This window comes from Hyalella azteca, unplaced genomic scaffold (genome assembly GCF_000764305.2).
Source record: "Hyalella azteca isolate HAZT.00-mixed unplaced genomic scaffold, Hazt_2.0.2 contig883, whole genome shotgun sequence".
Lineage (NCBI taxonomy): Eukaryota > Metazoa > Arthropoda > Malacostraca > Amphipoda > Hyalellidae > Hyalella > Hyalella azteca.
The window spans coordinates 33660-55696 of NW_025931218.1; the positions used below are offsets into that span (position 1 = coordinate 33660).

The 22037-nt window shown below is 37.6% G+C and overlaps 1 protein-coding gene and 2 long non-coding RNA genes across 3 annotated transcripts; 1 reads left to right on the forward strand and 2 right to left on the reverse strand.

Moving 5' to 3' along the window:
* Window positions 1-3288: 3288 nt before the first annotated feature.
* LOC108673966 lies at window positions 3289-11410 on the forward strand. The gene is made up of 3 exons (XM_018161858.2): window positions 3289-3433; window positions 6345-6524; window positions 6809-11410. Exon 3 carries the CDS (start codon window positions 6824-6826, stop codon window positions 8729-8731), a length of 1908 nt encoding a protein of 635 aa, XP_018017347.1. The 5' UTR covers window positions 3289-3433; window positions 6345-6524; window positions 6809-6823; the 3' UTR covers window positions 8732-11410.
* Window positions 11411-13066: 1656 nt separating this feature from the next.
* LOC125178059 lies at window positions 13067-16029 on the reverse strand. The gene is made up of 2 exons (XR_007156772.1): window positions 15655-16029; window positions 13067-13973 (listed from the first exon to the last, which is right to left on the reverse strand). It is a non-coding gene; the product is annotated as an uncharacterized LOC125178059 (long non-coding RNA).
* A 798-nt stretch (window positions 16030-16827) lies between these two features.
* LOC125178061 lies at window positions 16828-22027 on the reverse strand. Its single transcript, XR_007156773.1, has 2 exons — window positions 21322-22027; window positions 16828-18756 (listed from the first exon to the last, which is right to left on the reverse strand). It is a non-coding gene; the product is annotated as an uncharacterized LOC125178061 (long non-coding RNA).
* Between the last annotated feature and the right edge of the window lie 10 nt (window positions 22028-22037).

A 22037-nucleotide genomic window follows, 5' to 3' on the forward strand; every position in this document is an offset into this window, starting at 1 on the left:
ATCAAAATATGACACAGCTTGAAACGAGCTGTGTGTGTCTAATTCCGAGCTGTGTTGAATTAGTTTTTATGTGTCTAAAACTGTCTCTTAACTTAATCATCTATTAATTTATTACCACTTAAAATCAGCAAATACAAGTAAACTTAAAGGATTCCTAATATATTTACAGACTTATTTAAAAGTCTCAAACCATAATATTCTTTCTACACAAACAGTTAATCACTAATTGGTAGAGCAAAGTCAGCTATAAACTTTGACACGTGTTTCAATGTTCTCACTGGGTGATGTGGACTTTCGCTCTGAGTATCTTAACATTTTCCCACCAGACCTAGTGTTTTGCGGAAATATTGCGTGCAATACTGTAGTATGACGTCACTATTTCAACCATCTATGCATGCGTGGAACTACGACAAAGCTTAATATAAAGGAAAAAGTTGAGTGGTCAAAGTGTCAGAATTACCCACGATGTAGGCAGAGGTGGGCAGTAGCGCGCTACATGTAGCGGATATGGTGCATTTACCCTATCACTTCCACAGAACTAAAAAGGTTGCATGATGATGCAAGGCTGACATACACAGGTTTTGTAGTTAGCTCACAACCTTTGTTACGCTGGATTGTACTTCAGGGAACTGTTTGAAATTTCTAAAACACGGATGGCAATGCTTTTACATGATACACACATTTATACTAGATACAAAGAAAAATGAAGACCAGAAATATTATTTAGCAATTAGAATTTTATCAATCCTTTAATGCAGTGGTTCCCAAACTTTTTCAGGCTGGCGCCCCCTTTGGCTCCCTACTGAATTTCTAGCGCCCCCCACAGACATACGACTCCTTTTTTAAATTTAGTACGCTGCAATTTTAAAGAGAAAGATTGAACACAAATTTGTGTTTCACAAATAGAACCCTATTTAGTGTCCCAATATGGTTTTCAGCTGTTTCAACTGTTTCAGCAGTCAGCACTAGAAACCTAGGACTTCGCGGGCAAATTTACGGCCGGACTCGTGGCCAGTCTCACGACCAATCTCCAAATTCAAGTATCAAGTAATACCACTCAAACTAATGAACCCAGCTCTATGAAACTTGGAATATGTATTCATCAGGACCTAACAGTGATGTTTAGCTCGTAATTTTTTTTTAATTCCACCTTCATTCGTGAGTTACGCGTCGATTGCGAAACAGGCCAAAATTCGCAGTGATCAAAGAATTTCTTCCAAACTATTGAACATATTTGAACGAAATTTTGAATATACATTCCTAACCACCAAACGGTGATTTTTTAACTTATAATTTTCCTTATATTCGGCCCGTATCGACAGGTAATTTGTCACTTAAATTTGCGGCGATCAAGAATTTTCTTCCAAACTACAGAACAATTTCAAATAAACTTTGTATATAATTACCTAACCTCTTAACGGTGATGTTTATCTCGTGACAATTTTTTATTTTGCTTTCGTTTGCGAGTTATACAGATATAGGAGGAACGACCGGCTTTTCTACCGGCCGGTTTAACCCAGAGCCGTATACGTATAGCCGTATAACTCGCAAACGAAGGCAAAACGAAAAAATTGCAACGTGCTAAACATTACCGTTTGGTAGTTATACTGCAAATTCAAAATTTTGTTCGAATCTGTTCAGTAGTTTGGAAGAAATTGCTTGATCACTGTGAATTTCGGCCCGTATTGCCATATAATTGTGGCAAGAACAAATGATGGCAAAATTCTAACAATTTTCACAAGCTAAACATTATCATTAGGTCCTACTGAATATGTGTACTAAGTTCCATCAAGTTAAGTTCATTGGTTTGAGAGTTATTCCTTGATCATTGAATTTGGAAATTAGCTGTGAGACCGACCGTGAGTCCGGCCGTTAATTTGTCCAAGACGTAAACCCAGGAGAGGTTAAAAAACAGATCTGGGTGACAAAACTATTGCTGGGAGTCATATGTTGCACGTGTTGTGTACAAATCGTCAAACAAACGTTGGAACTTCTGACTTCGACTTCGGACTATCACCTCCCTACCACCCTCTTCTTCCTTCCCAAAATCTTTCCACCGCCCCTAGGGGGGTGATATCGCCCACTTTGGGAACCACTGCTTTAATGATTTGTTCAAATTTGTATAGTAAAATGAAGTTATGCTAACTATATATATAAGTCATATACGGTACCATCAAACGGAGTAATAAAGGACGGGCAGGGCACTGTCCCACTCTAGAAGCAATCTTAATTACCATCATCGCATGGAATTTATGAGCGGGCCTTTCCAAATTGGGAGCGCAGCAACATCACCCAACCTTCCACCACGATAGCTCAGTGATTACTGACTTACCCCACCATGCCAGCCCGCTGGCTGAATGGCGGCAGCCATTCAGCAATTTTTTTGCCATATGCCCAAGCTTCCCAGCCAAGTCACTTGGCAATATTAAAAATATATAGGTAATTATAAAACTGTTTAATGCCAATTGAATTTTTGAATAATACATTTATAACACAACTCCAAAATACAGAGTTTCATGTGACAAAAAAGTATGGAACAATTTATTTAAATAATTTAAATAAGTTACTTGCAAAATTTTCCATGCTTCCGCTAGTGGAAACGAGCGTCGTGCACACCCATCTTATCAACCTGACTAACCATGTTAAGACTCAGTCACTCACTTCTCTTCAAAATTTAAATGTCCCTGCTTTACACTGCATTTCAAAGCAAAGCCCAGTATCGAATTGGAAAAATTAGAAACGCACTTCGAGTTCAAACACGCGCAGTCTATATGGTTTTGCGTGGCATATGGTATGGCGAAGCTCGCTCATCTTTGTTGACATTAGACTAATAGATGATTGAACTTGTTTTGAAAGTCTATATTTTCTATCGACCGTCTTTTGTCATAACTCATAACATAACAATGCATACTATTGGTATGATTTTAATTTTATGTAATATCTTATATTATTTTCCAGCATTGTATGGTTATTTTTGTTTAATTAATTATGGATAATTTATTAATTTAACTTTTATTCAATGAGCTTGTCAGTATAAATAGTTACTAATTATGCTACTAGGACTTGTCTTAGAAGGGCTGACAATATTTTATTGTTAACATCATGGAAGTTTCGACTATATTAACTGATAATAACTATCATTTTTAAATGACTGCATCAATCTTCTGGGACAAGTTTTTACGATTTAAGTCCCAAACTTTACCACTTTGAACTAAATGGCAATGAAGCTATTTAATACCAATACTGTCCTGCTGTTTGCAGGCATTTTCAGATTTATTTATTTTTTTTTGTCTGCTACATTCTCACGTAACGCTACCGACCGCATCTCTGCTCACGTCTCGGACAATTTTACGGCCGGTCTCCAAGGAATGTCTCCCAATTCAATGAACAAGGAACATCACCCAAAGTAATGAATGCAGCTCAACGAAACAAGGTACACATATTCATTAGGACCTAACCGAGATGCTCAGCTTGTGAATATTATTTTTTTTCATTTCATTTTCATTCGTGAGGTAAACAGCAAAACAAGGGGAAATTTGCAGCGACCAGGAAATTTCTTTTAAGCTACAGAACAGATTTGAACGAAACTTAGAATATTCTTACCTAACCTTCGAATGGTGATGTTTTGTATCCTAGCATTTTTTTTTTCGATTTGCTTTAGGTCTTGAGTTTTTTCCATATCACCTTCATTCGTGAGTTATAACCAAAATTTGCAGTGACTGAGAAATTTCTTCTATGATGCTTAGCTCTGAGTATATAATGCTATATACTCAGCATGATCATGCTGCATTCTCAGCATGATCATGCTATATACCACTCAGCATGATCATGCTGCATTCTCAGCATGATCATGCTGCATACTCAACATGATCATGCTGCACACTCAACATGATCATGCTACATACTCAGCATGATCATGCTACATACCCAGCATGATCATGCTACATACTCAGTATGATCATGCTACATTTCTCAGCATGATCATGCTACATTCTCAGCATGATCATGCTAGATACTCAGCATGATCTTGCTACATTCTCAGCATGATCATGCTACATACTCAGCATGATCATGCTACATTCTCAGCATGATCATAGAATGCTACATTCTCAGCATGATCATGCTACATTCTCAGCATGATCATGCTACATTCTCAGCATAACTAGTCAGACTGTCAATGAATGTGATTTTACACTAATCTGAATTTATCTGGCTGTCGCTCAAGTAATCACACACTGGGACAATAGAAAGAGATGATTAATATAAGACACTGGTAACAATTACTAAATAGTTTATATACCAGCATGTGGCCCCTAACAACATGCTCAGCATGATCATGCTACATGCTCAGCATGATCATGCTACATGCTCAGCATGATCATGCTACATTCTCAACATGATCATGCTACATTCTCAGCATGATCATGCTACATTCTCAGCATGATCATGCTACATACTCAGCATGATCATGGTGCAAAATTGAAATGGTGCTAAATTACAAGCTGCCTGAAAGGTTACAGATACAGAAATGCTATGCAGCTGCTGATATGAAGCTTGCAGCAGACAAGGTTGTTGTCAATGCTCAATGGCAGGTCCATGGATACAGTAATATCATCTCAATAAAGGAAAAACAAGTAAAAATCAACAAGCCAAAACTCGTTTATGAAATGTTTCATGGTAAGAAGTTATTAAGAAAAAACTCTCAAAACTGTCCCTTATTGCCCCGTTTGCTGGTTTTGCTCACAATTATTGTACTACTAGTGCAGTAGCTGCTGACTGCTCAATGGCAACTTAATTGTTATTGAAAATAAAGATCTTTTTGACAACATATTAGCATTAAAATCTATGTCTGTAGACGATTTTGCCAACACACACCGCACATATTACTTTAAATGTTCCTCTATTTCTATTTTATATTTGAAAATTCTAGTGGTTTAGCTATTCAGGTAAAAAGGTCTAAAAAAATAGATAAGCTAAAATCTAGTATGGAAAACATCTGCCCTTTGAGCCACAACTAGAGCTCTACTGCCATTGTCAGAACGCCAGATTACTGCTAGACAAATTATTAATCTCTTCCCATCTAATTATTGACAAGCGCTTGATGAAGCCGCTAGATTCCAAAGTTATTGAAAATTTGTTACTTTGGAGGGTTAAGATTTTAGTAACAAGTAAGATTATTCCAATCCTTGCTAAAATCTTGTAATGGTTGATGACGTTCTGTCATAATCTTTTATGTCAGACTTTTTCAATTCTCAGCTGTTATTGTTGTCTTAGTTGAAAGGTGCTGTTTATTTAAAAAGAAACTTTCCTAAAAAGTACTTCCCAGTACAATATTATGAAAAATAAATTTTTTTGTGAGACTTGAACCATTGCAAATCAAGAAGTCAAAACATGAACTTATCCTAATTTTCAATTACTTCGTTCAAAGACTTGCATTGCAATATTTCATACAAGTGGCAATTCAATTATTTATAAATGACTTGAATGTTATCTCCATTTGAGTTTATTCTGGACAACAACTTTATTCAAAATTTCTAATTACATTTATTTGTGCATGTTGCATAGATACTGTTGCTCTAATTCCTGAGAGAATGCTGGCTATGAAAATTTTCATGTCATTATTTCCATAGATTGCTGCACAACTCAAGTCTAAAATTGGATTTTAATTTCCACTGTCACTGTAATGATTTGCCTGTATTGAATTATATTGTTTCAATTATATTTGTAAAAGTTTTTGAATGATTATTTATTAGCAATGAAATGTAATTCAGAAATATCCAATTAAAGTTCATTATTGTTTGAAGATGAATTCGTTTTTAATAAATAACATTTATTATGCAAGAAGAGTAGTTATATTGCATATAGGTACATGTTATCCTGCAGAATGATCACATATTGTGAAATAAGTAGGTATATTTTGTAACTGTATTAATATCTGTTTTAATTTATATGTTTTTAACCATCATTAGCCCATAAATGTACTGGGCATATACGGTAGTGGCAAGCAAGAAAATTTATTGTTGCTCTTCTTTTTGTGTCCTACATATAAGTAGACTAGTGATGAATTCTTGATATCAGCATTATCATACATCAGATAATGAATCAAGTCTTGGACTTGAAGTAAATCAGGAATGGCAATGAAAATAGCTCTTTCTTTGCCACTATGCACAGGCATAGCTTGGGCTATGACTCAGTTTCTTTAGGGCCCTGAATTGAACCTCCTTGGTCTATATATGTTTGATTTGCTTATAGTCTTTTGTATATATTATTGCACAAGATAAACTCTGTTTCCTTGCAATTTTTATGATCTTATGTTGCAAACTTTTGCTCCTGTTTTCCCTCAGACTAGTTTTGCTGTACCTGCTACTACTCTCTGCCTTGTGGCTGCATGGATGTCCAGGGAACTTCCATAGAACTCCACAGTCTCCACTCACCAGAAAGTGTTGTACACTTCCTGAGTTCACACTCCAGAGCTGCCACTTCCCATAAAATTTTGGAAAGAGTAATACAGAAGTCTGGACCTTGTAAGCATGCATTTAGAACATGAAAATTTTTTGTTTCTAATTTCAGTGAATATTGTGACTTTTTTTCATTAAATTTTCTTTTATACAACCTCACAATGCCATGTAACCAAACTGGAAATTTAGGGTTTACACTAGTGGTTGAGTTATATAATTATTGCCAGTTCAATTCAAGATCAGAAACCACTCAAAAATAATTATTATAGGCATTTAAGACAATATATATTCATTGCATTTCTCATCTTTTGTAAACTGTATGCAAAAGTACTAACTGCAAATTATTGCAGGTATGCAGTGCGGAGATGGCGCCTCGACCAAAGAAAAAGCTGGAATTCTTCAATAAAGGTCGCCCACCGCTGCTGCTTGTTTCTAGTGACGAATCTCTTATTTGTGATGCTTTGGGTAAACAAGGCAAAAACAACACAAACAGCATCCACAAGCAGCAAGAGTTTGTCACTCAGGAGAATACATCAGTAGGGGAAGAGCCTTCATCCAGTCTTCTTCAGTTGTCCAGGAGGGGTGCAAGATCACTAAACTCAATAGTTCTTCCTAATGAAACCAGTAACGAGAGTATACCTGCTTCTACAGATTCGCGTGGTAAACATGAAAACCTCTTGCATGAGCAGAATTCTAATGTACGAACTCCGTCATTTCGTCATTTATCTTCCAATTCCAAAAGAAAATTAGGAGATGATGCTGCTCCTACTTTGAAAATCTCTACAGCTCGTGAGAATAGTTCTTCTCCGGATTCAGACGACATAGAAATTATCGAGGAATACGTTAACCGACGTTACTATCCTCGAATCAGGCGCCCAAGAACTGTTGCTCATACTAAGCACCCGGTTAACAATTCGCCGATGCCAAACCCTAAACATATGTCAGTTTTGCCAAATCATCATGATTTACGCGGGACTTCATTTACAAAAACTAGATACGCCTTCTATGATACAGACCAGGAAATCTCTTCTTCAAGCATCAATGGAGAAAGAATCAGCAACGGACCCACACGATCACTTAGGTCTGCTGCTCTAGATCATCACTCTTTCATGCGTCAGCCACCTTACGATGGCCGTCGTGCAGTCTCTTATCAAGCTCGCGATCTCCCTGGCTCGTATCCTCGTCCAGTTATTGCTAGTGATTGTTTTACTACCGATCAGTATCCCAGATCTATGTACTATTCTTCGCAAGTACATTCCCATGAACATATGACCAATGTCAACCACTCACCTGATACCCGAGCAAACTTTATTGTGCCAATAAATTACAGTGAGCATCCTCTGAACCGGCTACATAATCAGACGTACTTTAAACCGCGCGTGCACTACAATGAAGATAGACGTCCTGATGTACCTCAAGAGTCTCCGCTCCCACAGACGCACTATAACGATAGTACACGTTTCGAAGCACCCCGTGAACCTGTACTCCCTCACTACAACAATGGCACACGTTTAGAAGTACCTCTTGTAGCTCCGCTCCCTAAATCAAATCCTTACATGAACCGTAATGATGGTGCACGTCTCGATCAAACTTCTAGAGTCCCTTTCCCTATTGCTCCTGATCCCAAAATCTATATTAATTCCAGCAATACCCACAGACCTAATCTTGTAACAAAATCAGCTGAGCCCCCGAAGCGACTGCAAGAAATTCACATCAGCCACAAATCTGCATTTGTGCCTGTAGCGCAAAACTCTCGTGCCATGGACTTGCAACCGCCTCAAGCCCCAGACGTGCCTCTACAGTCCAGCATTCGGCGTGAGGAACGTACGATCAAACCAAGCATGTGTCTTCCTGAAGCCTCGAACTCTTTCTGTTCCAGCCCACAAGAAGCAGATCAATCTGCAACCGAAAAGAAGCGCTACCAGACATGTCGCTTGTGCCACAATCATGGTGTTGTCACGCCCATAAGAGGTCATAAATACGTGTGTCCCTATATCAAATGCACCTGCACGAATTGTAAGGTTACTTTTAAACGAAGGCATTTTGTTAAAGAACAACTCAAAATCACGCGACGTCAGAACACTTACTGGCAAAACGGGCAAGATGCGACAGATGACCCGGCACCTGGCCCCGTGAAATTACCAAGCGTCAAGATGAATCCGTTCCCACAAGAGAATGTCATGATAAAGGACTTGGCTCTCTTCGATGACCTGGAGCTCTTTGAAGGAATTGATTCTATTTGCAGACCTCAAGCGAGAGCAAATCAGTCTTGAAAACTTAATAGTGCACTCGTTATTATTTGGGTCGGTTATCCAGGGGCGTATTCAGCCCGTGTACTGTGACATAACCTATATAAAAAGGAATCGTAGGGTAATGGTAATTGTTACTCAATTTTCTGCTTAGAGTCCAGTGTATGCGTTACATGGAAAGGAACGCATACACTGGAAAGGAACGCATATTGTTAAATTTTATTGAAACTGTGCCTACACTCATATTAGACTCGTTGCTCAATTTGATTAATGATATATCTCCTCGACACACCGGCCATCTAGTCGAGGTTGCCTTTAGTTTGTATATAAAAAATATGGACTCTGAGATTTGCGAGAATTCACCGTCTCACAGAAACTAAAGCAAATATGACCATGAAATTTACACTATCTAGAACTTGTACTGGCGAACCACCATTTTACTTACATAAACTTCTGAGAATCACCACGAGTGAACCTTACTTATATACACACTGAATTGAAATACTGGAAAATTTCAACGACTATTTCTCTTTTGAAATAATTCAGATTTAACTACTTTGTCAATGAAGTTAATGCATGTGTAAAAATCATTGACATCTGCAGGAGCCCGCCTAATATTCTTCCGCAATTGAATGGCTTTCAGGATAAATAAAGAATTCTGTTGCTGTACGGTCGATGATGTGAAATTCGCCTCTTGAAGCTCCCGCTTATAATGATAATGAAATTACAAATGGATCTTAATCGTTTCGTAAAGTAAGATAGAAATAATTTTGACGGAAATGGAAACCTGAAATACAATTGAATTGCTGGCTTTATCTTACTATGAAGCTTTTTTCCGATTCTATCCATCCAATTTATCATTTGCATTGCAGTGCGGCAAATTTTGTGTAGTTGAGAGTATGCAGCTTAAAGGGTAGAAGGATCGGATGTACCGCTCCAAAAGGCCGTGTCGCTAAGACGCGATCTATCATCAATTCGTTTTTAAATACATTTTTCTCATGTTTGCAGGTATAACAAATAATGTCCATTTAAATTTCAATTGTTTTATCTTTGCTTTGCATCCCTTAGTCGTGCTTCTTACTGTGGTTGCCTTAAATTTGGACTTCTCTTTGGACAAACCTCTTATGTTCCGCGCTGAGATTAACTTTTAAATATTTTCTCTTATATATTTATGAATTGTTTATTTCTGTAACTTATATCAAGTTTTGACTTCACATTTTTTTTAATATTATCGAGATGAATTTTGAAATACGTTGCTGCATTTCTTATGCTGCAATTAAGCTGTAATTTTAGATCGCTTTAACCTCATTTTTTCCAAAAGCTCCTTCACTGCCAAAGACCATCGCAGCCTTAGGTAACAAAATATTAGTGATGTGAAAATATAACTCTAATTTAGTTGTTTAGTCTACGCACTTATGTATGTTGATTTGGACCATTTTTTGAGTCTCCAATTGCGTTTTATGTAGGTATATCTTTTCATCTAATTTAAACGTAATAAAGCGATTTGAAATCTTTAGACCCCAGAATAAACTTGTGATGACAACGGACTTGAATTTAAACGTTCAACCTCTGGTCATGATCTGAGAACTTGGTAACAGAAGTGCAATATTCTCTTAGCGTTGTCTGAGGAGGTTTGCTGTAGCCGTTCTGGTATAAGAAGCATGTTCGTTATTACTGTGTGTTCGCTTCTCTTGTATTGCGGTGTGTTCATATTATTTTTCGGTTTTTAAATATAATCAATCTTAAGGTTTGAATATCAACTTTATTACTAGTTTTTAAAGTGTCTTGACACATCATATGAATTAATACAACGTTTGTTCTTGAGAATTGATTTCGCAGGTTTGATCGATTGAAATTAACTTGTACGAGCCGTGCTGTGACTTGTGTTGTATATTTTTGCAAGAATATATTTGTCGTTCACGCGGTGTTAAGCGTCTCTGATGAGTTAGTTTATTCATGCTCTTAGTTGGCTTCTCATATTAATATTTATCTGGTATATATATTCGTGTACTCTTATGATCACCGGAGCTTTAATTCTACGCTGAATTTAACCGTTATTATGCCGTTAATTTATGAACTTAAAAAGCCGTATTTACGTTATTTTACGTAGCAGGTTCGAAGTTGATTGCTCAATTTCCCCAGCAGTAATATTTCATTATTGGTGCCGTCCTTCGTATGGACGTAACTATGCAGTTCATCTCACGTGCTGAAAATGTTGACCTCATGACACAAGGCAAGCTCTTTTGTCTACTGATACATTACGCGTCGTTAATGCTGTTCATGCCTATAGGTCTAGTAACTAGAGTTACAGTCAGTGGACTCACGGCTCAACCCAACAATGGTCGCGCGCAAAAACTGACCAGATTAGTTGTCTTTTCGTTTAATTCGAATTTCTTGTGCGATCATTGTAGGGGTTAACTACTCGTCCTAGCGTTTACGCAGCAACACTTCAAGGTGCATCCTTCCACTTGTTACATAGGGCATGTAAATTTACTTTAATCTGTTACCTCGAAGTCATGAAATTGTTTATTAGACATAATGTTAAGTGGTGTTTTTGTACCGTTTGTTGATCAAGGATCTAAATTGCATTAATCATAGTACCAAATTTTGCGGTTTTACTGTAGGAATCCACTTTTCTCATATTTTATCCGGATTAAGTTTGTTGATATATAATATGACGGTTTATTAAAAAATCAGTTAGCAGTTATTGTCAATTTCCTCTTGCATGGACTGAGTCAATGGGGTTGTAGCTGCGGTAGAATGAAATCTCAGAACGAACAACGCACACGGGGTCTTAGTCGAGCCAATTAACCACAAGTATTAGATTTCGAGACACAAGTCTTCTCAAAATTTAAACGATTGTAAAGTTGATCGTTTTTTGCTCGAAAATATCTCGAAAAACTATTAGTATCCTTTTCTTTGTTAGTCTAATGCATTTTAGATTGGCGAAGTTCCAACGACTATTTCTTTCCCAGTCTGGGATCTTTTTTTCAGCCTATGCCCAGGGCGAACGCCATGAGCTTGGGAGTAGTCAAGCGCAACCCCACAACGTAGGGAGTAAGTAGAAGACTGTTGCCACGTTCATGCTAATAAACTTTTGTTATTGTTGCCGGCCACAAGGCGACGTCACTAAAAGAATACCTCTGCAGGCTCCACGCGTTGAGTCGTATAAAATATCCCTGGATGCGGTAAAAGCTGAGTTCTTTTTTTTTTAAGACTAAAGATACAGTCATCTTATAGAATTCGAAACGTTTACCAAGACTCGGCCGTATTTATTTATCTTTTCGCGAAACCATTTGGGAAGCTTCATAAGTGAGCATTTCCGTGAAGTAAAAAAAATTTAAAATCAATAATAGCTTCGGAAACGAGACCAGTAAATTCATTTCGACCGCGTTTGAACTTAAGGAAATGTGCCGTAAAAACTATTGCCAAATTTTAACACAAAATTAGACTGCTCAAGACAAGCGAAACGTCACAGCTCTCAATCTTCCAAGATTGGTCCCGCAAATGTAAGCACTGAAGACCTATCGCAGTTGCTCTTCGTCTGCTAAACAAATTATCAAAAAGCCTAACTAGTCGCAAGATCGCTAATGTAACAATATGCTTACGTCAACTATAATTCGAGTATGCTTAGCAGTCGCACATAGTAAGTTCAGAAAACAACCAACTACTCGGAGCGCATTTTCACACCAATATTTGCTGTTATAAACAGGTCCAACCGGTTGCAACATAACACGACTGTCTTGAAACGTAATAGCTATCATTTGCTCTATACGAGAACTCAAACTAGCATAGAGCCAATCAAAATGTTTTCTTCAAGCCATGAGCATGTTCTGCATATCAACTTAGTTGTCAGATACATTGACAGTCACTAGCATTCGTAGCCATATAGTCCGATATGCGAGAGTTGGTCAGTAGACTACAGCTTTTAAGCGAAAAAAGTATTATTTTGTGAAAAGTAAGAATATAATCCGTACTAGTATTCGTAGCCGATGGCCCAGATGAGATTTTCAGTAAGTAGACTACCGCTTCTAAGCGAGAAAAAAAAAGTGTTATTTTGCGAAAAAAAATAATATCGGTAGGTACTGGTATATGTGAGCAAGAACGAATCGAATTACCGCCAACGGATTATCAATCATTTTATAAATCGACATTGAAAACGTTTCGGAGTCCAGCTCCATCATCAGTTCGACATTCATTTTTAGATTGACGAACTGATGACGGAGCTGGACTCCGAATCGTTTTCAATGTCGATATGGTGAATTTGTTTGGCATTTTCTTTGCTTTCAAATTCCTTATCAATTATTTTATTGAAGCATCCTTGAAACGCCGTAACAACTTGATTTTTAAAGAACGAACATTTTCAAGCTTTATTGTAAGAAAAATACAGAAAAGAAGAACATGGTAAGTTAAGTGAAGCAAAATATTAACGCTTAATCGAGAATTCGATGCTGCAGAATAAATCGGTGATCAATCACAATTAACCGAGAAACCGGCACCAAAATTAGGAATAAATCCAATTGTCAACGGAGGATCATTTAAAAAATTTAGAATTATCTGCTTGAAAAATGATAACTTCAGCGCAGTTCATCGAAAGTTACTGGCAAAAATTATACATAGAATCAACCACTACAGAAGCAACTAACACAAGTTCAAAAAAATTCCAAGTCTCACCAATGTAAAATAAAAGTTTAGCAATAAACGAGTTAAACAGGTTATCAATAAAATTCGAATTCATCTATTCTGATAGCAATGAAACCAAGGCAAGGTTTATAGCACGAAATGCTTCACAGTGACTACAATTTTCGTTCTGAAGGCACTACCACGTTCCGACGAACTTGCACAAATGCAACTAGCCTATGTATAAAAAATTATGAATGACAAATAATGTAATGTCTGATGACGAAAAATATAATCGGTATATCTATAAAGATGGTTCAAATAAATCCTTTCGAGTATTACTTATCTAAAGAAGAGAAGAGTCTCAAGTACAGCGTAAGTAAACTAAACACATCTCTCTATTTAAAGGAGAGTCCTCTGAAATTCCCAGTGACATCTAATAATAGCTGAACTAAAAGTTTTAAGTAAATAAAACAAAGAAGAATTCTAATTTAATGCCTCTTCTCGGATAAGAATATGAAAGAGATTATGCCGTTCATAATTAAATCAATGGAACCAAAGTGGATCAATTCAAAGCCACACAACTGTGGCTGGTTGAACTCCTCTCCTTCCTGCACGGCGCCATCACGCTGTAGACGTCGCGTATCTGTCGACATGATACAGGATCGTTATGCGTCGCTTATGGCAGCACAGAAACGTCAAGTAAACACATTTTTGGAAACCATTCAAATTATCTACTCTCCAGAAAATACGATTTTATGGCACCATCTAGTCAAGAACGCATTAATTACGTAGCCTATGTAATTTGAACACATAGCTTCTTGGAAAATTGAGGGCCATTGTAAACTTCACTTCGGATTATGGTCATTATGCCATTATGGACTCCACACAACTTGCTCACAATATTATTCGCGCTAACATACGTAGTAAAAACTAAGCAAAAACGCCGCTGTGCATGCAAGATTATTGCATGCGACTTTTGTACCCAACTCGCGGTGCTAGAATGGCACCACTCGCCAGTCACCGCCAGCTTATAAAAAGCAACCACGCATAACTTAAGCGACACAGCGAGCATGAGCAACATAGCAAGTTTGATGTTGTCTAGTCCAATTAAGCGGCCCAAGCCGTTCCAGGAATATATCAAAATTCAATATTTATAACTAAATTTGTGATGCTACTACAAGCTAATTTCTACGAGTTTTTTCATTTACTAAAAAATGGTAGCGTTAGGTCATTGCTCATTTTCACAACACTTCTCTTTAACTTCACTTCTTGTTTTTTTGTCTGTCTGCTACAAATCTTATAATCAAAATTTAACACACTTCTACTTATCCTATCGATCTGAAATTTGGCACACTTGCGTAAAGTTGGAGACAATGCAAGAATCAAATGACAAGATAAATGATTTTAAAAATAATTTTTTTTTTCAATATTAAAAAAATTAAAAAAATAATGTCAGATACAAATCTTATAACTGGTATTTGACACACTTTTACCTTTCCAATTGATCTGAAATTTTGCACACTTGTGTGAAGTAGGAGGCAATGCATGAATCAATTGACAGAATAAACAATTAAAAAATATTTTTATAAATTAAAAAAAAAATGAAAAATTGATTTTTTTAATATTCGAAAATAAAATCAGAAATTCATTGTACATCTTTAACATTGGAGACACTGGATTCTTTAGAAGTGTTGTCTTTAAAAAGTAATTTTTGAACTATATTTTATCATCTAGCCTAACACAATTAGAGTTCTATGACAATAGAAAGTTAGGTAGTCGTGCCACGGATGCTCACTAAGCTTTTTGGGTTTTAGTAGGTATGTAAAAAAAGAAGCGGACACAAAAATCCTGATAATGCCAGCGGGAACGTACCTATTGTGAATAAAAAAGCCTCATTTTAATTAGGTCAGGTTTTTTCAATTTGATGAAGTCATGAATGGAAAACGCGCTCTGCAAATTCGTACATTTAAGCGTTCGAGTTACGTAGTAGGTATGATGTAAATTGCCGCAATTCCGCATGCAATTAGGTAGGTACAAAATTAGATTGAGAAAAACGACTAGAATATGTAAAATTAAATTTGAAATTTTCTCAAGTATCATTGCTTCCAGTTCCAGAATTGTAATTATTAAAACAAATACTTAACTTCGGTGAGGAATAAGGATCAGCCCTAAAACGTCTAATTTTCCACGGTACATATTAACATATAGGCTAGGCCTAGCCTAATCACTCAGTCGGGCTCACAATAGCTACCTAGCTAGGCCTACTCACCATTCACCAAGAATTGAGATTTGAGAATACAAGAAAATCAAAGAAATTGACTCACCACTTCAAGTTGTTAGGTACTCCTATGAACCCTAGCTCAAGGCTCCCGCGCTGAGCTCTCAGCTCATCATCTATGGCCAAACAAGTTTTGGTTATTTTAAGGCTAATATCCGTTGATTGCTCGATTTCACTATCGACATGACGAAGTTCAACTTCATTCAATAATTCTTCATCATTTTTTTCAATTAATGCCATTATGCGGCGCAATTCAATTTTGCATGTTCTGAGGGCGAGTGGGTCAGTTTCTTTCAGAGTCACACGAAACCCACAGCCATGATTTGCTACTATGGATAATTTTGTTTGCCTGATTGATCCACTGTGTTTTTTTTTCTACATTGTGAAGCCTCTTACTGATCTTATCAGAAGCCATTGCACACTATTCNTGAAGGTTGATGCTCATCAGAACCAACGCAATGAAGTATATCTGAGTAGATAATATGACAATATCCATATATCTCTCAGACCTGTCTCTTATACACATCTAGATGTGTATAAGAGACAGATATTATTCCGTAAGTCATAGAAAAGTGTAAGCTAAAAATCTTCTTCACGCGAATCTGGCAACATCGTGAAAGACTTCCGAATTTGCCCGGAGCTCTATTTCGAGCACCTTCATTCTTGCCCTGACGCCAACTTGCGAGGTCCTCCGCCGTGTCTCTCCTTAGTAGTTCCTTATATGTGTTGTGATATCTATACACTGGGCCTTTTAACATACCTACTGTACATGTTGACATTCAACTAAATAAACACGAAAAACTCGGACCTGCATCCTCCCATTACCCTACCAGTATTTAGGGAAGCCTCAGTCAAATACAAAATCTTCAGCGCAATATTAAACGACTAGTATCCCTCAATCTTCAGTGAGATCCCTCAGTTACCCTCAAACTTCTCTCAGTAGACCCTCAGTCTCACAACTTCCCTCACACTAGTCGTCTCAAAATCTCTTCATGCTTGTGAATTTGGTAGTTTTTTGCTCGAAAATATCTCGTGAAACTGTAGGTATCCTATTCTTCGTTTGTCTAATTCATTTTAGAGTGGCGAAGTTCCAAAGACTATTTCTTTCCCAGCCTGGGATATTTATTATTTTTTTAGCCTATGCCCAGGGCGAACGCCATGAGCTTGGGAGTAGTCAAACGCAACCTCGCAACAAAGGGAGTAAGTAGAAGACTGTTGCCACGTTCATGCTTAGAAACTTTTGTTATTGCTGCCGGCCACCAAGCGACGCCACTAAAAGAATGCTGCACATCAGCAGGCGCCACGCGTTTAGCCTTACAAAATATCCCTATATGTGGGACAGGCTGAGTGTCTTTTAAGACTAAAGATACAGTCATCTTGGAGAATTCGAAACGTTTACCAAGACTCGGTTGTATTTATTTATCTTTTCGCGAAACCATTTGGGAACTTCATAAGTGAACATTTCCGTGCAGTAAAAAAAAATAAATTAAAATCAATAACAGCTTCGGAAACGAGACCAGTCAATTCTTTCCGACCGCGTTTGAACTTAAGGAAATGTGCTGTAAAAACTATTACCAAATTTAAACACAAAATAAAATTACTCACGACAAACGAAAAGTCACACCTCTCATTCTTCGACGATTGGTCCCGCAAATGTTGGCACTGAAGACCTATCACGGTAGCTCTTCTTCTGCTGTACAAATTATCAAAAAGCCTAACTATTCGTAAGATCGTTAAGGAGACCCTATACATACGTCAACTATAATTCGAGTATGCTTAGTAGTCGCCCGTTATGAAGTTCAGAAAACAACCAACAACTTACAGCGTCTCTGCACACCAATATTTGCAGATGTAATCAGGTCCATCCGGTTGCAACTTAACACGACTGTCTTGAAACGTAATAGCTATTATTTGCTCTATGAGAACTCTAATTAGCATAGAGCCAATCAACAGGGTTTCTTCAGGCCATTGCATGTTCTTCATGTCAACTTTGTCGTCAGATACATCAACAGTCAATACTATTCGTAGCCATAGGCCGATATGCAAGAGTTTGTAAGTAGACTACAGCTCTCAAGCGAAAAAATGTTATTTTGTGAAAAAATAACTAGGTATATAATCAGTAGGTACTGGTAAATGTGAGCAATAACAACGCGAATTACCGCCAACGGATTAGCAATCATGTTATTGAAGCATCCTTGAAACCGAAACAACTTGATTGTTAGAGAGCGAAAATTTTCAAGCTTTATTGTAAGAAAAATACAGCAAAAAAAAACAAGTCAAGTGAAGCAAAATATTAACGCATAATCGACAATTCGATGCTGCAGAATAAATCGGTGATACTGATAAATCACACTAAACCGAGAAACCCGCACCAAAACTACGAATAAATTCAATTGCCAACGGAGCATCCTTTAGAAAATGTAGAATTTTTGCTTGAAACATGATAACTGCAGAGAAGTTCAACGAAAGTTACTGGGAAAAAATTATACATTGAATCAACCACTATACCTACAGAAGCAACTAACACAAGTCCAAATAAATTCCAAGTCTCACCAATGTAAAATAAAAGTTTAGCAATAAACGTTTAAACAGGTTATCAATAAAATTCGAATTCATCTATTCTGATAGAAATGAAACCAAGGCAAGGTTTATAGCACGAAATGCTTCACAGTGACTCTACAATTTTCATTCTGAAGGCACTACCACATTCCGACGAACTTGCATAACTGCAACTAACCTATGTATATAAAATTATGAATGACAAATAATGTAATTTTTGATGATGAAAAATATGATCGGTATATCTATAAAGATGGTTCAAATAAATCCTTTCGAGTATTACTTATCTAAAGAAGAGAAGAGTCTCAAGTACAGCGTAAGTAAACTAAACACATCTCTCTATTTAAAGGAGAGTCCTCTGAAATTCCCAGTGACATCTAATAATAGCTGAACTAAAAGTTTAAAGTAAATAAAACATTGAAGAATTCTAATTTAATGCCTCTTCTGGGATAAGAATATGAAAGAGAGATTATGCCGCTCATAATTGAATCCATGGAACCAAAGTTGAACAATTCAAAGCCACAACACTGTGACCGGTTGAACTCCTCTCCTTCCTGCGTGGCGCCATCACGCTGTAGACGTCGCGTATCTGTCGACAAGATACAAGATGGTTATGCGTCGCTTATGGCAGCACAGAAACGTCAAGTAAACACATTTTTGGAAACCATTCAAATGATTTACTTTCCAGAAAGTACGATTTTATGTCACCATTTAGTCAAAAACTCATTAATTACGTAGCCTATGTAATTTGAACACATAGCTTCTTGAAAAAAAAATAGAGGGCCATTGCAAACTTCACTTTGGATTATGCCATTGTGGACACCTACAAGCAACCACACAATTTGCTCTCAATAATATTCGCGCAAACAAAGTGCGTATGCCTACGGTAGTACAAACTAAGCAAAAACGCGGCTGTACATGCAAGACCTAAGCACCTAACTCGCGGTGATGGAATGACAGTTATGACTTCACTCGCCGCCAGCATTCAAACAGCAACCAAGCAAGGTTGCTACACGAGGCTGGCAGTAGCGTATATTGGTTGCGTCTACTACAGTTTTGCAGGCTGAGAGCCTATACACGACTATAGAGTTTTCGGTACACTGCGACTGCGCCCGCGTCAGTGCGACGTTGGGAGTTGTCGAGTACGGCCCCTTTCACACAGGTCAGTAAATACTGCCAGCGTCCGACAGTATTTACTGCCGAACCTCAAGATATATTTTCCATAAAATATATAGGTATTTCCATAGAGATGTATTTACATCATTCTCACATAGAGATATAATTTCATAAAGAAATATTGCTACATAAACATAGAGATGGACTGATGGTGCATGAAGCACTGCAAGACTGATAGATCCCAGCAGTAAATAGCGCCTCGTGTGAAAGATTGCGCTGTAAATACTGCCGCGGCATTTTTGACGCGCGCAGTATCTACTTACTACTGCCCTGTGTGAAAGGGGCTTAAGAGTGTGCACGGTGGAGTCACGCGAGAGCAAGACAGCAGTGCGCGCTACAGTGGGCGAGAGACAGCGACGCAGCTATGCTCGGTATGACGGCCGGGCGGTAGTGAGCGCAATTGACTGCTTCAAAACTGTAGTTGCTAAGCGACACAGCGAGTAAGCTTGATGTTGGCTAGTGTCTCGGCTTTTTCATTGAAAAAGAAATGATAGTGTTAGGTCATTGCTTATTTTTGTACGCTAACACAATAGAAAGTTAGGCGTGCCAAGGATGCTAAGCGTTTTGGGCTCTAGTTATGTTAGAAATGAGCGGACAAAAGAAATCTTGACAATGATCGTGGGAGCATATTGTGAATAAAAGCCTCGTTTTAATTAGGTCAGGTTCAGTTCCAAATTGATGAAGTCACAAGTGGAAAACGTGTTCTGAAAATTCATACATTTACGAGTTGAGTTCGAGCGTCATTATGTTGATTGCATTTATGTACACAATTGGATTAATTTAACTAGATTCCCGCATGCAACTAGATACAAAATTAGATTAAGATACAGGACTTTATGTAAAATTATTTGACATTTTCTCCAGTCTCTTCGATTCAAAATTATTATTTAAAAAAAGACAACTTCGGTGAGGAATAAGGATCAACCACTAAACTTCAGATTTTTTACGGTACATATAAAGCGTCATATGATAATGAAATTTTAAATTAGAATAGAATAGAATAGCATAGAAGTGTCGGCACTGAAGAATAAAGCCCATGGCCTGTTGCCCATTCTTGAATTTTTCGCGTTTTCAACCCAATACTTTATTCTTCAATTTTGAAAGAATAAGCAGTATTCCAATGTGGTGCTCAACCATTGAATGAACCAAGAATTAAGTCCCACTCACTGTCCCAGTGATTCTAACTTCTAAAGCAGTATGAACCAACTCCATTTAAATATTGAGTAAATGAGGGAATTAAAAATGAACTGATTCTAAAAATATCTCTGGTTTCAGTGGTTTGCTGCTATGCTTGGCACATGAAATCTAAACTAATACAGTATGTAGTTCTACCTAGCCTACGTGTTTGATACAACAAGCCCTGGGTATAAATTTCAATCTACTATTCAACTTTGATGAATTAAAGAACTAATTTCACTGTGGGTAGGCGTAGGCTATCACAGATTCATAGTATCACCAGACACCAGTCACAACTCTAGACTCAGTGGGGCTCACAATACTCACAATGCAGTAGGCTATGCACCAAGAAATTGCAAGAATTGAGAATACAATAAATTGACTCACCACTTCAAGTTGTTACTCCTTCAGCAATTAGGCTAGACATAAAATGATCAAGTGTCAAGGAGGACTGAGGATAGAACCATAATGCACTTTGAACATGAAATTAAACTTCTGTGTTAGATAGCTAGCCTGATAGCGTGATAGGTAAGGTACCTACAACACACTCACAAATTTTCAATATAAATTTTGATCAATTTAGCTTTGATAATTAAAGAACTAATTTCACTGTATCACAGTTTCACCAATCACACCTCACGGAATCACGGTCACAGACTCACAGTTGGACTCACAATTGCATAATCATTACGGGTGTCAGGTAGGTACTTACTACTCACCAGTCACCACTCACCAGTCCCCAAGAATGGAGATTGGAGTGGAGAATACAATAAATTGTTGACTGACTACTGACTTTACTCACCATTTCAAGTTGCTGCTGGCCTCTGCTAGGAGTTCTAAGCTACCAGCTTGTGCCCAAGGCTCCTATGGCATCAGACTCTGAGGCAGCTGAGGCTCTGAGCTTATCATCTATGGCCAAACAAGTTTTGGTTATTAAAAGTCTTATCTTCATTGACCTCGCCATTTCATCATCGATACGCCTATCTTCTGCTTCATTCAATGATTCATCCATTTTTTCGATTAATACCATTATGCGGCGTAATTCAATTTGGTATGTTCTGAGGTCGAGCGGGTCAGTTTCTTTCAGAGTCATTATGAGATGAAATGATTGAAATGGAAAATGCCTATTGGCAGGCCCACTTAAACACAAAGGATACTTGGTAGGCCTATCGATTATTTCATTAATAATAAAGGTTGCCTGATTGATCAACACGCTTTTTACTTTCCAATTGTTATATATCTTATTGATTTTATCAGAAGCCATTTCGCACTAGATATTCTCTTCACAAGATAGGAACACTGCACAGCTAACAGCTCCACTAATTAATCACTATTTCAGTAGTCTCGAGGTACTGTTAAATGTAGAGAAAGCCTTCCACAGGGCTCTGTCACAGCCGCAAAGGACCCAGTCACAAATCAGCAACAGGGTCTTCCAAGTTTCAATCGCTGGAATTGGAAATGTGCTCTGACCTGACTGAGCTGACTCTAAGCCGCGAGCGGATGTTGCAGAGTCGGTGT

Bases quoted from the DNA above. Each gene is read 5' to 3' on its own strand.
- LOC108673966 (XM_018161858.2), top strand. From the start codon at position 6,824: ATGGCGCCTCGACCAAAGAAAAAGCTGGAATTCTTCAATAAAGGTCGC.